The 15,581-nt window shown below is 40.3% G+C and overlaps 1 protein-coding gene across 1 annotated transcript in view; it reads right to left on the bottom strand.

Moving 5' to 3' along the window:
• The window catches only part of kcnd1 (potassium voltage-gated channel, Shal-related subfamily, member 1), a 133,431-nt gene extending 118,304 nt beyond the window's left edge, over positions 1–15,127 (bottom strand). Inside the window, exons 1-2 of the mRNA XM_017685783.2 lie at positions 14,889–15,127; positions 11,891–13,797 (exon numbers count right to left, since the gene is read on the bottom strand). Coding sequence (XP_017541272.1) covers positions 11,891–13,005 — 1,115 coding nt within the window. The 5' untranslated portion in view covers positions 13,006–13,797; positions 14,889–15,127. The remainder of the gene's footprint in view (positions 1–11,890; positions 13,798–14,888) is intronic.
• Positions 15,128–15,581: the final 454 nt, after the last annotated feature.

Here is a 15,581-nt window from a genome sequence, read left to right as displayed (position 1 = left end):
CACTGGCACAATGGAAATAGCCAGTTGTTCTGGGTATGGTCAAACCCTTAGAAAATGACTTAGTACTAGTTAGGACAGCTTGCCATATATTTGACTTAAATTACATAATTACATAATTAGTTTCAGTTAAGTATGTAAAGAATTACATTTAGGCCTGTATCAGTTTGCAGTCTGTATCGACATCCGATGGCTTAAATCTGCACTTTTGACATTTTTCTGCTTGTTTTGATGTAAAAAGAAAAAAATATGGCTCAAATTCTGAAACATATCCTTAAATATATTATTAACAAAATAAAACAGGCCTCTTCAAAATAGTCACGATATATCCCAGCACATAAACTCACTGACTGTGCATTGGTTCCAGCTCCACCATGCCTCCGATCACACACACCTGCAATAGGAGTGGGAATCAAGAAAGGCCTCAAGAGATTATATCATTATGATACTTAAGACACAATTCAATATTACTGTGATTTTTAAAATATGATATGATATGCTGAGTGCTGCGATTACATAAATCGAAATTTTTTTAACTGTACATAACTTTGTCAAAATCTAATCAGCTAAAATTTTCAGTCTACTAATCTTTCAGTCTCTTAAACAGTTGGCTCGGCTATTCAATGACGTTGCGTTAGTGGCTGTTCATAAAGATGCAGTGGGTCGCTTCACAGGTGCTAGGCTTCACCCTCATAGCACTGGTTGTATTGTATAATTGAGGGAACTGAATATGACTAAACTGGGGAGAAAATTAAAATATATAATATTGATAATTGGTGTCTGTGTACTGAGAGAATATTGCCATGACAAATTGTTGCAAACTATGCTATTTATATGCTATTACTATGCATACTATGGATTTTTCCCACCCCTTACTTGCAGTTATTTCTGGATTTATTAAGTCTGATGCATATAGACTGCTTCACTAATTGTGAAGTTTCACCAAATATCTCAAGTTTTACCTTCTTGGCTTCATGTGTTTTGGCCCCCTTCCTTGTATTTTTAGTTTTTTCTTTGTATTATGTCTTTAATTATACACAACATCAAGACCTGAGTAATCTATAACTGTATGCAGAAGCGGCAGAGGCACAGGTCATTCTGAATGAAACAGGCTGAAACCTATACATCAGTGCTTCCCATACTGGTCCTCACAACCCATTGTTCTTTCTATGCATGACAATAACTGTCCATCAGATTGAAATCATAATATAATATCAAAACATATATTAAAAATACAAAATCAAATTGTGTGAGAGTTTAGATTAAGATTAAGTTAAGTGACCCTTATTAGTCCCTCAATGGGGAAATTTCACCTCCAAATTTAACCCGTCTGTGAAGTGAAACACCACATAACCACTAGTGAACACACACACTAGGGGGCAGTGAGCGCACTTGCCCGGAGCGGTGGGCAGCCCTATCCGCAGCACCCAGGGAGCAGTTGGGGGTTAGGTGTCTTGCTCAAGGACACCTCAGTCATGGACTGTCGGCTCCGAGGATCGAACTGATGACCTTCTGTCGAACCAGTCACCTTCCGGCGATCTTCCAGCCCATGACTGCCCCACAGAATCTGCACTGTTGACAGAATTTCTCCACGTGTTTCAATGAGCAATTAGTGAGAAACAACTAATATAAAATTATTGCATGTTTTTGTTGTCATTGGCAATAAATGCAACTATGATGGTTTAGGAAATCTGCTACAATTTGCCATACAAAAAGATGCATTAAGTAATAACTCGAAAGAGCATTAAATATACATCATAGCTCAACTATGGCCCAAAAGTGCCCAAACCTCAAAGAGGCTCTAAAACTGCTGTCCAGTCGGTGTGAATGGGCCAAGGTGAAACTCAAGGGGCCAAACGAAGTACAAAAGGAAAAGAAAAAGGAAAAAAGAGAATGACATAAAGTCTCTTAATGAGAATTCCAGTCATCTGCCGGCAGACACTGGGTCAAGTAATTGCAGATAGAATCCTGCGCTCATTCTGAGGACTCCAAAGAGTTCCTGCTCCACCGCTTTGATCAGCATACATTACTCGCTGTGTTTTTCTGCACACTAAGGCTAAAGTGGAGCGTTTAAACGGGCTTTCAGCGCCTCTCCAGCCACGCCTGCCCAAACCGTTAATGCATCTGGTGATCTTTGTGCTGTGTCGGCAGAAAGGAGCACACGCGCGCACACACACGCAGACATACAAATGTATTCATTCATTCAGATGAGGGGTTCATTAGCATGCACGCTCAAGCGTACAACCTGCTGGAGCTGTTTATCAGGAAATGGATTCGCATTAAAAAGGTACATAGTGCATTTATCCTAACAATTACTGTGAGTTTACACTTTTCCATTATAAATAAAAGGCTGTAAAAACAGAAACTAGTGCTGGGTGATGTTTCATAGATACTGGTGTGTCAGTAATGACGTCACCACAAATGACAGATTTTTAGTTGTAGCAGTGCTGATAAAAGACAAAAACTTACAAAGTCATTTGTTTGGATGCCATATATTGTTTTGAAAATCCAGAATACTTAACTAGTAACAGTATAACTAGCAAATTTTCAGGTTCAGTAAAAGTTTTTGATTCTGAGGTCAGAATTGAATTTGTTTTTTAGTCTTTCATGTGCTTCAAAATGTCTTCATTTTACAGAGCTACAGTTTTATGGAAAAGTTTGTTTACCCCTGTTTGAATCATGTTTTTTTGATTGTTATGAAAGTGAGTTATAATTTTGGTCTGTTTAAAAGTTAAGCTGCATTTTATGTTGTCACTCCATCATCTCCAAAAAGGCAACGTTCTTTACTTTTAAGTTAATAAAAATATATGTTCTTCCATTTCATGCAGTGTAATGGCCAGCTATTTTATTTATTTTTTGGACAGTAGTTTTATTTTATTTTTTACAATATTTTAAATAAAAAAAAAAAAAATAAGAATTGAAAATTTGTGCATTAAAATTTTCATTTTCGTTTCGTTAAATTTTTGTTTGTTTGGTTGTTTTTCTGTTTTTTTGTTTTGCACACAGGAACCTTGCACCGCAATCCAGGCTGATTGGCTCAGAAAAATAAAACCAAAACAAATGCTTTCTTTTACATCTGCTAAGTTCTAGCTGTTAAGTGTGTGACACAAACTCCAGAGTACTAGATCATTATTCTGGGTAACATGATGGAAACTTTACATGGTAACTTTAAGACAAAATGAACCTAATTAAACTGAAGTACTAAACAGGTTCTAGCTGTTATCTTGGCAAGTGTGTGGTATAAATAAGTGCAGTGTTATTATTTTGGGTAAATTGGGAGGTACAGTCTAATTTAATGTAAAGTACACTGAAATTCTCAGACTTTTAGGTTCTAGACAATAAGATAATAATGGATCTGGTAAATTATGTTATAATTTGATAACAAACAACAAACTGCGAAGTACAAACATACATAATTTCATTTTAATGTCATATGGGAACGTATGCACAAGTAAATCATACATATGAAGAATCCTCTTCCTTTAACAGCCCAGACTCATCACTATGTTGCCCCATATAAATACATGCTACTTAGTTTACCACCCTGTTAACAATTTTATGTCCTTTATCAGATTATATCTAGAACCTGCCAGACATTTACTTAGTCTGTCTGGTTACATACTACAATTTTAAACAAAATAATTACACATACTCATTTAATACACTTATTGTTTGGGTCATTTTAATGTAGTTATGTTATAACTGAAGTTTGGGGGGAGGAACATGCCTGAAACCCCTCCTTCTTCCAATCTAACACCCTACAAATTCACATCCTCACCTTCCATTCCTGTGATGAACTGTTCGCTATCTCCCCTTTTCCCCTATCCACCCCATTTTCTTCCTCTTCCTCAGTCCTACATCAGTCCTAATACAGCTGAGTGGGGTCTGGCCTTCTAACTACAGGTAGAAGCTGCCCAGAACACCAGCCCAAGTTCTCAGAGTCCACACCCCTCCCTCAATCAGTCTTCCCTCATACTAGCACTATGTTGAAGGTGTGGTCTGGACTCACAAAACGTAATTTAGATAGACTGTCTTGGAACTTAAGATCTTTTTACCCAAAATAATTACCTAGTACTTACCTAGAACATAGGGGACTGAAAAAGAAAGCATTGCTAACATTAATTGCATAAAACAATGAAACTGAGCTATAAAGAACGCACAACAAAAACGCATAGGATACCTAGTTTTGAATAAGAGGAGCTTACAAGTCATACAGTAAAAGAGAGAGAATCAGATAAGACAGTGGGCCATAACAATGATACAGGTTCAGATTTTGATTTCACCGATTTGGCCTTTAAGTTATTACATATAGCAGCTAACTGGCCAAGTTGGCAACCCAGGCCCGTCTTCAATGTTATCCTGCCAAGGTCGGTCGTAAAGAGGACAAATCGCCGCTGGCAAGCTGATAATCAGTTCCTTACATGGCTGCATCCACATCAAGTGAGCCCATTACTCCACAACACATGACACCTGCCACAGGCTAAGAGCCAATCCGCATAGCGCTATGGTACACCACTCAAGGCCATTTGAAGTGCAGACACCGTCTTCTATATCATATGTGTCAAACTCCATCCTTCAGAGCCACAGCACTCCATGGTTCAATGCTTTCTCCGCTCCAACACACCTGATTCACACTCTTCTGATAATTATCGTAGACACCGTGAGCTGAATCAGGCAAGCGCTCGTCTTGCAAGCCAGGCCTCTGCACATCGTCAGAGAGTTGCAAGCATATTTCATCCGTTAAAGTGGCTAGGAACGGCCTAATTCGACAGGGACGGGTTGTGAGACTAAGATGCAAGTAGCAGACCATTTTTAAAACTACAAAAAAATCTCTATGAATCTATGACTCTATGAATGCCAACTTCACAAATTCAGAAACTATGAATGAACTATGAGAAACTATGTCTTGCTAAGAACAGCTGCGAACAGGAAGGGACAATTGCCTGCAGATGAAACCAGCTGCATTCACATGGATGTGCAGATATAGTCAATCAGAACAAAATACACATGATCCTGATAGTTTTGGCCAGTTTAATATACAAAAGATAACAGATGAGTTTGGGTGCATATTTACGTGTAGGCGGAGCATCTGAGGCTGAGACCAGGCACATATTAAACAGAGCCAGCTTTGGTTATCTGAACATTTCTTTCCTTTAATCACCGTCTTTCTTTTTTTCCATCATTATCCATCATTTTATATTCATTAGGTTTCTTCTCATTCACTCGATCAGAAAACGATAGGCTGCCCCTTTGAGTCTTGATTGTGTCTCTAAACTGTGACGAATCCACCTGTGACAAGTTTTGCTAAGTCCTCAACACAGTGTCCTAGTTAATCTGATAACAGAGTTATGGGGAAAAAAGCTGTTTGAATATATTAATTAAAAATATCTGTCTGTAGAAAGAGGTTAAAATAATTAGAACATATGTTTTTGTTTTATTTGTTTTTCTCTCTCTGTCCCTCTCTCTCTCTCGCTCTCTCTTTCTCTTGCTGATTAGAGAACCCATCTATGTGTGTGATTGGCTGGAGTGAGTGTGATTGGCTGGAGTCCCATGACCATACGTGCATCTGAGTGGCTGGCTGTGAGTGTTTGGGGTATTTCTTCCATGGCTGGTCCTGACTTCCTAAAGCTGAATGTTGTAGTTTAGATCGCAGCTCAGATAGATGTTTGTTTTATAGCTCTCACTCCTTCTGGCCAGTGTATTTCTAATGTTTAACAGGATGCCCATGAACCATTTCTGTAGCTTTCACACTTTTATGCTGACCAGGGCGTAGGAGTGGGTGCTATTTCCTTTGACCTAAAGGGGGGCAGTCGAGGGCTGGAGGTTAGGGAACCCTGTGGCCGGAAAGTCGCCAGTTTGATCCCCAGAGCCAGTGGCACTTGACTTAGTGTCCCTGAGCAAGGCACCCAACCCCCAACTCCTCCCTGGGGCTGCCCACCTCTCCGGGCAAGTGTGCTCACTAGTGTATATGTGGTGTTTCACTGCATGGATGGGTTAAGTGCGGAGGTGAACTTTCCCCATTGTAGGACTAATAAGGGTCCCTTAGTCTTTTTCTTATATTGGCCTAGTCAGGGTGTTAGGGATAACTATGCATTTTGGTTTCTTTATTTTTGGTGTAGTGAAGTTAGTTCTCCAAATTCCCTAGCTAGACTTATGTTTGTTGTTTTGGCACATGTCCACTCTTGACGTTGTCCTGTGCTGGTGTACAAAAGAGCATCAAATGACAATAATAAAACTTCTGTTTAAACACTTACTGGTTCCCTTTGTGTTCTTTACGTTATGACAATCATATTTTGGTAGATCCAGTGCCTAACAAAAGGCAGATTTGGGGGTTTAAAATTTAGCACTAATTTTCTGTTTTACTCTTTCACTGTTTCAAGATCCTTTATCCGTTGCTAAACCTACTAATTATTTAAAACATGCAGGTGAGAAACTGACCCAGAACATAACCTTGGTATGAAATTGTAGATTTGTACAGAAATTTGTGGATTTTTTTTAGCAATTGTGGGTCACATTAGAAAACGTCCTGGCTTTGAAAATATATTCAGGGTGCTCTCACTTCTTTAAATGTGAGATCAAGTTAAATTAGTAAAGGTTAGTGGTATTTTTAATTTAACACGTCATTGTGGCAGGTCCCTTATCCGTCACGTGACAGTGTAATCAACCTCAGGGTAAAAAGCTGAGCAAGCAGGATCCAGAATCGGAATCAGAGCACTGAGGAGAGAAATCTTGCTTTCCTTCCCACCCAATAAGAGCATTGGTCACCACTGGGACCTTGGTGTCTTCTAGTGTCCCGAAGCATGCAATGGCACGCAGCGTCATACGTGCTGAAAATGCATTTGTGGAAAGTATGAATCTGTTCGCAGCCTCTTATCTTCCTGTCCCTGAGATGATCCATAATAACATCCCAGCAGAAAGTGCGAAATAAGGCCTTTGCTGAGATTGGTATGCAACTGTGCATTTAACTACATACAGGAAGACGGTGTCCTTTAATCTAAAACTGCTCCGAACCAGGTCTGTGCGCATATGTTGTGTGTAAGCAATATGAAAAGCAATCATGTGAGTGAAATGATGTATGAGGTAAAGCAAGAATGCTCAATACCCAGATCCTGACAACTACACGATAAGCTGCAACATTATGATGGATGTTAGAATTCATTTATAATATACAGTCAGAATAAGGCTCTTGCAATGAAATGGATTGTAGTCATTAACGTTAATGCGAATTTGATCTCTAAACCAACCAAATTTATCACGATGACTGTGACATAAACGTAAAAAAGAATTGCATTTTTATAAAGCATTATATCGCTGTTGTCAGAAGAAAACCTCATATCTCCATTTTGTGACATTTTTCACTTTTTGACATAATTTGAAAATATATGTTACCCTCTATATTGCGTGTAAATGTCATGATGAATGGACGAAAAGAAACAGCCCAAAATGTGTGTATATATATATATATATATATATAAAATACATTGAAAAATGTAGATATTTCCAAGCCATTTTAAGTAATTTATATATATATATATATATATAAATAACAGCATTGTTTATGTAAAAACAATCATTTTATGCAGATAAGTACATAAAAGGATTTCAGTGGGCTAGAAATGTACAGTGGATCGGTCCAAAGCTGCCACACATACAGGAGAGAATAACCAGCAGAGCCACATTTAGAGTAACTCATCAAACATCCATTTAGGAAGCGTGTCTGATGATTTATCTTCATATAGTGCATCCCTAAAGTGTAGCCAATACAAAGAAATGCGTGCAAACCCTTCTTTATTAAATTAGTGGTGAAACATGATTGGTTGATGGGACACTGCTCCAATAAATTAGCCCCAAGACTGCTTATTACAGTAGAAAAAATAATTAACATCACTAACAAGTAATTTGAATGGTAGTGTATAAAACATAAGTGCTCTGATTACCCATATCATATACTATACTGTTACTCAGGCTTCTGTTAGCTGCAAATATCTACATTTGACCATTAAAAACAGGAAGATTGGTAAAAAAAAAAAAAAAACTGGACACAATTTCTGTTAAAACTTTTCATCCATGTAAGAAGTCCATGGAAAAATATGAGCTAACAAGCTGAGGTGACGCACCCATCTGTTGTTCAGCATATGGATAAATTACCACTCATGGACTAACACCTCTTAACGGCTCCACGGTTGTGTTATTATCTGATGCTTTTCAACAGATTTATCTTAAATGAAGCACCTGTTTGGTTTAACTTTCTCATCATTTATGCCTCCACTTTTTTCCGTGCCTCTTGTCAGTAATGTTGGAACGTGTAAATGAAATAGGTGTTTAAATGTAGTTAAGATCTTAGCTCGGCTATTAAAAGTCACAGCAGGTTAGTTTGTACGCTCTCTGTCAAACAGTTCCCAACAGCTGTACTCAACTGTTGTTTACATAGACTACATTTGCCAGTTTATGGTGGTAATGCATCTAGTAAACAAAAACATAAACAAAACACACACAAGTACATTGGTATAGTGGTTTAGTGTAGTGGGTAACACGCCTTCTACGGTATAGACTGGGGTTCAAACCCCTCCCTGGGTGAGCACCCTGCATTAAACTACTAAGAGTCCCTGGGCAAGACTGCCTTCACCTGCCTGTGTAAAATGATCAAATTGTAAGTTGCTCTGGATAAGAGCGTCAGCCAAATGCTGTAAATGTAAATGTCTGATGATCAATAAGAGATGCACTGCAATAAAAGAGATAGACCAGACTGACAGGTGCTCTCAGGTTCAAGCTGTGCTATTAACCTGGCTTCAGGAGAGCTGGAGAGGAATGAAGAGCACAGTTTTAGGCAAAATCTTCAGCACAAGCTGAAGAACTTTTAGATACATTTGACTTTAAATCGACAAAAGAGATACATGATGTTAGCAGCAATGCTAACAAATATATTTCCTTTACCATAGAGTTTTATTTAAGGTTAGATGGAGAACATGCATTAGGTAACGTTTGGATTAGCCAGGTCATGTGATAAAACAGTGTTAGTTCTGCACAATGGCACAATAACTATATGACTACAGATTTACTTATTTGTCTGAGAAACTCAATCATTCCCAGGACATTTGCCTCCAAAAATTCTTAGCAGAAACTCTGACAGTTATGTAGGCTAAAACTGTCTAATACTCAATTTCATCATGCTCTCTACTCCAAGACACAAATCTGACATTATCGTACATAAAGCAGGACATGGCTGTGTAGATGGACCTTTATCATATGACATCATCTCTACTCCAACAAATAATATTTAATATTTAAATCATGCACTTTCCTCGAAGGCCTGAATATGTTTAACATATGACATAATCATATGTAAAGTAGGATATATTCTTAGTGTAGCTGCTGGCACATAAATCTGCATAAATCACCGAGACGCGGCGCCACATGTCAGAGTTGTGGAAAAACACACACGTGCACACACTGGGGGCTGTCTAAGCCTCCTCATCCCCTCACAGTCATTCACAAACACCCATTCACACAACTCTCACCGTCTCACACACACGCGCAGTGCCTCCTCATTCTCTCGTCCCAACAGTTGTGACACAGCAGTCCGCCTCCCTCCATCCATCACTGTGAAAGATTATGATGTATCAGCCCCCCCACACTCACTCTGCACAACCGTAACTCTGCCTCACTTCACTTCAGTCTCCTCAACAGGGTTTCTCCGCCGCAGCCTGCTCCTAATCACCAGGAAGAACGTGACGGCCTACTGTAACTCACTTGTTAAGGTTAAACAGATATGGTTCCTCTCAAGGAGGCCTGCTTTTCAATCTGCATGTGATTTACTAGAGCCATTTGTTTTATAGTACTGCTTTCAGTTTCTTTCCCAGAAACTCAGATTTGTAGCCGGTCTGCACCAAATTGGAACTCCCAGTAGCAGGTGCAGCAGAGAAAATGGAGGCCTTTGTGTTAAAAGTGGGTGATAAGGCAGAAATGTAACATAACGATACTTAAAAAGGAACTCTCAGGGCCTTCTAGACACATAGTTTGGCCCACAAGACAAGAGGACAGTAGATTTGGCCCATCAGAAAGACACTATAAGCAGTAACATAACTACAGAAACTAGCATTATTATAGTTATATTAAAATCTAGATCCCACACTAAAAGACTAAAACAAACTGATGCCATAATGGACTGACATCCAATTAGCTACTTGTTACTGTGTAGTTTATCAAGTTACTATACACTGGCTGTTGTTGTGTAATTTATCATGACAACAGTAACATATCATCGTATTGTCGACCCCTACTTTAGCTTTTCACAATGCAGAATAGCATTTACAGGATTGGATGATTGTTTTCCATGCAAGCCTTTCAAGATAAACAATAATAAATAAAGACAAAACACTGAATTCTATGAAAAGTCAGCGATCAAATAAATATTTGTTTGCAAAGTTACAACTTGTAGCATTTACAGTGTGTAGCAACCAGAAACAAGATGTATTAATTGTCAGTTGAAGTACCACTGGAGCTTTACCAGAACCTGGCCAATTCCTTGTATGTCTGTATGATGGGTGATAGTCTGTGGGCATGCACACTCATTTTAAACAGCCCAGTTCAATAGTCCTGTCTCAGATTCATAAAATATCAATACGATACTAGAAACACAATTCTCCAGCGCGGTACTTTTCATTCGTGCCTCTCTGCTTTCTGTGATAAAATGCATTGAAATGAAAATTTCATATACTGCAGCAAGGGAGAATAGCCCCCAGAATAGCTCTGTATAAAGATATGCGATAACAAACCAATCCCAGTCCAGGGCCCCTGTTTCACACCTTTTCTTTTGTTTTTGCTGCTCTAACATACCTAAGCGAGCTCATGGGGGGCTCGTTCATTAGTTCTTGAGTTGTGTCAGGTGTGCCAGATTAGAGAAAAATATAAAATTGTGCAGCCCATGGTTTCCCCAGGTCTGGGAATCACTGCAGTGTTTCATACTTTATAAGTTACTGCAGAACTTTCATGAGAATTTGTATGTAAGGACTCTGTCAGCAGCATGCATGAGAAATGAAACTGTAAGTGGATTGCAGCACGGGGGAATTTTTTCCAAGAGTCCTTAATGGATCTCAGCGGCTTCTTTGCAAGCCACCGTAATGCTGCTGCACGGCTTGTTCACTTCACTCCACTCCACCAATGCCCAGACGTTGCATGCATATGCAATTATGGTGTCTGTCTAAGGACAGGGCGGCAAACTCCAGTTCTGCAGCGCTGGACACTTTGGCATTACTGAATAAACTCAACTGAGTCTCAGTTACAGTAGAGACTCCATTGAGTAGAGACTGTAACATACTTACTTCAACTGAGATTCAGTTGAGTTTATTCAGCTGTGTTAAAGGAATGGTTTGGCCAAAAAAGTGTAATTTATATAGCATTACACCAAATGTAGTCAATCAGCTGAGACATGGCTTGAGCTCTCAGTTTGCTCCTTTAGTTTTGCACTAGAGCTACAAGGCTAATAGTAATCACTGATTTCAAACCACTTTGAGTCATTAAGTAATCTCAAAAAGACTTAGTTTGTTTTTTTGACACTATGACATATTATTGTCTATACAAAAAGACAAAAGTATGTCAGATAGCTAAAAAAAATGTCAGCCAGTCTAAATTTGTTAATTTTTAGAAACAACAGGGTCCATTTAGAGTTAGAAAGCTTGACATGGTCTAAGGCAAATCTTAGTTGTTCAAATTTGTGCTAAACAGTTTTTTTGCCAAACTGTTTCATTGAGGAGAAAAAATATGTGGTTTTGTATGTGTGGGCAAAAAATGTGTTGTGGTTCTGTAAGGCCATCTCCTCTGATCTAAGCTCATCCACATCTTTGCAATTACTGACACTTCATATAAAGCCAAGAAAAAAAACAGATGGACTAACCCCAGCGTTGTCATGGTGACGATGGTGTACCAGAAGGCGGCAGGGATGCTGGTGAAGTTGGTTCCCTTGGTGCCTTTCTCAGCATAGAACATGACGGTGGCAAAGATGATGATGGCCATGGTGAGGGAGAAGAGGAGGAAGCCAAGCTCGGAGGCGCAGCTTTTCAATGTGTAGCCCAGGATTCGCAGGCCCTGTGAATGGCGAGAGAACTTGAAGATTCGGAAGACGCGGAAGACCCGGAGTGTGACAAAGGCACCACTCACGTCCTCATTCTCGGGCATGACCAGGCCAATATAGTAGGGCATGATGGCCACCACATCAATGACACTCATGACTGAACGCATGAACTTGCAGCGGTTGGGTGCTGCAAAGAGCCTCATCAGGTACTCGAAGGTGAAGATCAGGACACAAGCCGTGTCCAGGCAGAAAAAGGCCACTGAATACTTCTCACCACAAGGCAAGTCCTTGACGCTGCCCTTGATTGGCCGGCATGGCACCGTCTCCACCACATTGGCAATGACTGAGACTGCAATGAAAAATCCTGTGACATAGTAGAAAACCAGCGCCATGGTGCTAGTGTGAGGATTCTCAAATGCCCGCCAAAGGCGCTCCCGGGGTGTGCTGTTTGGGGGCAATGGAGTGTCTGTGGCCATCTCTGCCTCCGTGTCTTCGGAGAGCCGCTCCTGGTTCTCCTTCTTGCGATCGCGGTACTCTTCCATGCAGCAGTCCCCAATGATGTCTGGCACGATGCCATAGAATGCCAACTCCTCGTCAAAGGCCTGTATGCACTCTTGCCTTGGGTAATGCAGCTTGCCTGTGCGGTAGAAGTTCAAGATATGACGGAACATCTCTGGATCCCTGTCAAAGAAGTATTCCTGAGTGTCCTCATTGTAGAAGAACTCCTTTTCCGAGCTTCCCAGTAAGGTGTCAGGGTAACGGTCCAGGGTATTCTTCCAGGTCTGGAAGCGGAGCCCACTCACGTTGACAATCAGGATCTCATCGTTGCGGCTTTTCTTGTCCACAGGCGGCTTGGGCATGGTCTTCTTGGCCAGAGGAAGCCAGCCGACAGCAGCTGCCCTGGCAAAGGGCAGCCATGTTGCCACTCCAGCAGCCATCTTTGTTGTAGGGACTGCAGTTTTTTACCAAAGCAAATGGGTGAGCGTAGAGAGGGGTGTCGGACCCTGAGTTAGCTTCTCCAAACCTTTTCGAAGCAAGAGGAACAGGAAAGGTATTTCCAAACTGATCATCCGAGCTGCAGGTTTTAACAGCCAGATTGGTTTGTCAAACTTTTGTGTCTTTCAGCTTGTGTGTCCATTTAGTTCACAGGGGAAAGATCCTGCGAAGTAAGTGGGTTGTGGAAAACATGATTTCATCTTCAGGATAAGGTACTACAATCCCACTGGACTATGGACGACAAATACGATCTTGTTCGAATCACAGCAAAAAGTGTTTTCAGTAAACTCAAAAAAGCAAAATCGGTCCTAAAACGGACCTGGTTTAGTTTTGGCCTTTTGTTTGCAGAGCACAGCTTCAGTGTCTTGATACTAAAAGGCGCCTGGACATCTAGTGGTTAAGTCCGCTGGTTCTTACTTGCAGACACTGCCTAAAGAAGACAGATTTGTTGCAGCACTGTGGCGTTTCAAATTCTTATTAAATTGTGATGATGGACTCCAAAGTTGCAAGATCAGGCAAATCGTTTCTCTGTTGCCCTTTCTCTGTCTCTCCTTCCTCTCTCCTCCTCCCTCTCTGCTGTTTTAGAGCTTTGATTATGAGAGTGTCTCCCCTCCCTTTCTAGCGAGCCTTAAGTGGCTACTCGATTTCACCGGTGGTTGACAAGGCTTTTGAATGGATATCTCGGGGAATCACAGGCGCCTCTATTCCATATACGGCGGTCCCTCTTTTTGTCCCTGTCAAACCAAAACACAACAAAAGCTTAGATACTGTACAGCTCTGACTTCTGAAGCTCTAACTTTTTGTGCGCTATCACAGCTGCTTGTGTTTGAGCTTTTTGCAGTCTTGTTTGAATAAGTGAGCTTCAAAGGCAGTTTCCAAAATGCCTCTTGTGAGAAACTTAAAACTTTTGGAGGATTTATTCATCAACAGAGCAAACTGACAACAGGCTTCATTACAGGATTGTCCTGCCTTAATAAAGGTTTATTTAGTTTTGCTCTTTGGTCCAAGTATTGAGTGGTACACAGGATTACAAAAGTAGTACAGGAAAGGTAGCACAGCATGAACACTGGACATATCTACCACTTGCTATCTGCAACAGACTATAACATTCACAGAAATAACCAAATAAAGGATTTGAGATGCTTCTATTTCAGACACTAAAACTGAGTAAAACAGAACAACACACTATTCATTAAACTAATTCTCAGCACTTAAACTTCCTGATGCATCCTGATTGCGGAGAGATTAAAGACAGAGCAATGCTACTGCTCTCTGTCCTAAGGAGTCCTACTGAAGGGCAGATGACCCACCCCAGACTCACCCCAGTGCACATATCACACATTCACACAATCAAAAATCAATATCAGCTTAGACCACACTTCCTGCATCACGTACCAGGCATATGCATGTAATAAAAAACAAAGCGTTATATTGTACAAAATGCATTACTTTACATGTAAAAATAACCAACACACTTTTTAAATCTAATGCTATATTGCATTTACAGATTTCATACAGCATCAGTCCAGGATGCAGCTTGTTGCTCAGGGCTCTAAAGTACCCTGCAGTCATGCGAGACAAGAAATAAACAAATTCTGACATTTTACAAGAAAATCAACTCTGGCAGCTGATACCCATGCTCACTTTAAAACCCCAAGCGTTTTAGAGTAAATTAAATTGGGAAGGGGCGAGCAGGAGGAGGCAAAAAGTCCTGCCAATCTCTAACGAAGTTACGAGCAGTCAACAAGCTCTAGAACTCAAAGGTCTGATGGGCGTCTCTTATGAATAACAATCTATTTTTAAGCTTAATAAGGATCATAGTTACCTCCCATTACGGACAAGCCTCTAGAAAGGATGATGGGTCCTGTGTGACAGAAAGCAGATGAAAGAAAAAGGAATGAAAAAAAATGGACAGGCAGGAAACAGCCAATCCTCTGCAGCAGTCTTGGCATATCACGTACGGGCTAGAGAAGAAGTGATTGTAATGCTTAGCCCTTCTAGCCTCTCTCTCTCTCCCTCTCTCTCCCTCTCTCTCTCTCTCTCTCTCACTCTCTTTCTCTTTCTTTCCACTCTCCTCCGCTTGCGCTGTTCCACTCCCGCACTGCTTCTCTCGCTTGCTCTCTCATTTGCTTGCTCGCCCCCTCCACCCTCTCTCTCTTTCTCTCTCTCTCTCACACACACAGGCTTTCTCTCTCTCTCTCTCTCTCTCTCTCTCTCTCTCTCTCATATACTCACACATTTATCTAAAGCATAACTCACAAACACAAGGCAACCTACTATGAGCAGAAGCAGAAAACAAAGTGATTTGAGAGAACTAGAAGTTATTTGGCAAGTTAAGATAAAAATTTCATATCATGTTTCCTAATAATTACATTATAACATGTATACAGCATCCTATTTGACATTGTTCTGCCATTTCTAAGACTATAGTATCTCTTAGGTACTTGAAACTGGTCTTAAACCTAAAAAAAATCTCAAGTTCCTTTTTAGTAAGACTAGTAAAAAAAAGAATAAATTA

Source organism: Pygocentrus nattereri, chromosome 28 (assembly GCF_015220715.1).
Source record: "Pygocentrus nattereri isolate fPygNat1 chromosome 28, fPygNat1.pri, whole genome shotgun sequence".
Lineage (NCBI taxonomy): Eukaryota > Metazoa > Chordata > Actinopteri > Characiformes > Serrasalmidae > Pygocentrus > Pygocentrus nattereri.
Note: the sequence above shows the minus strand (reverse complement) of the source record. Positions and strands in the feature narration are given on the sequence as shown.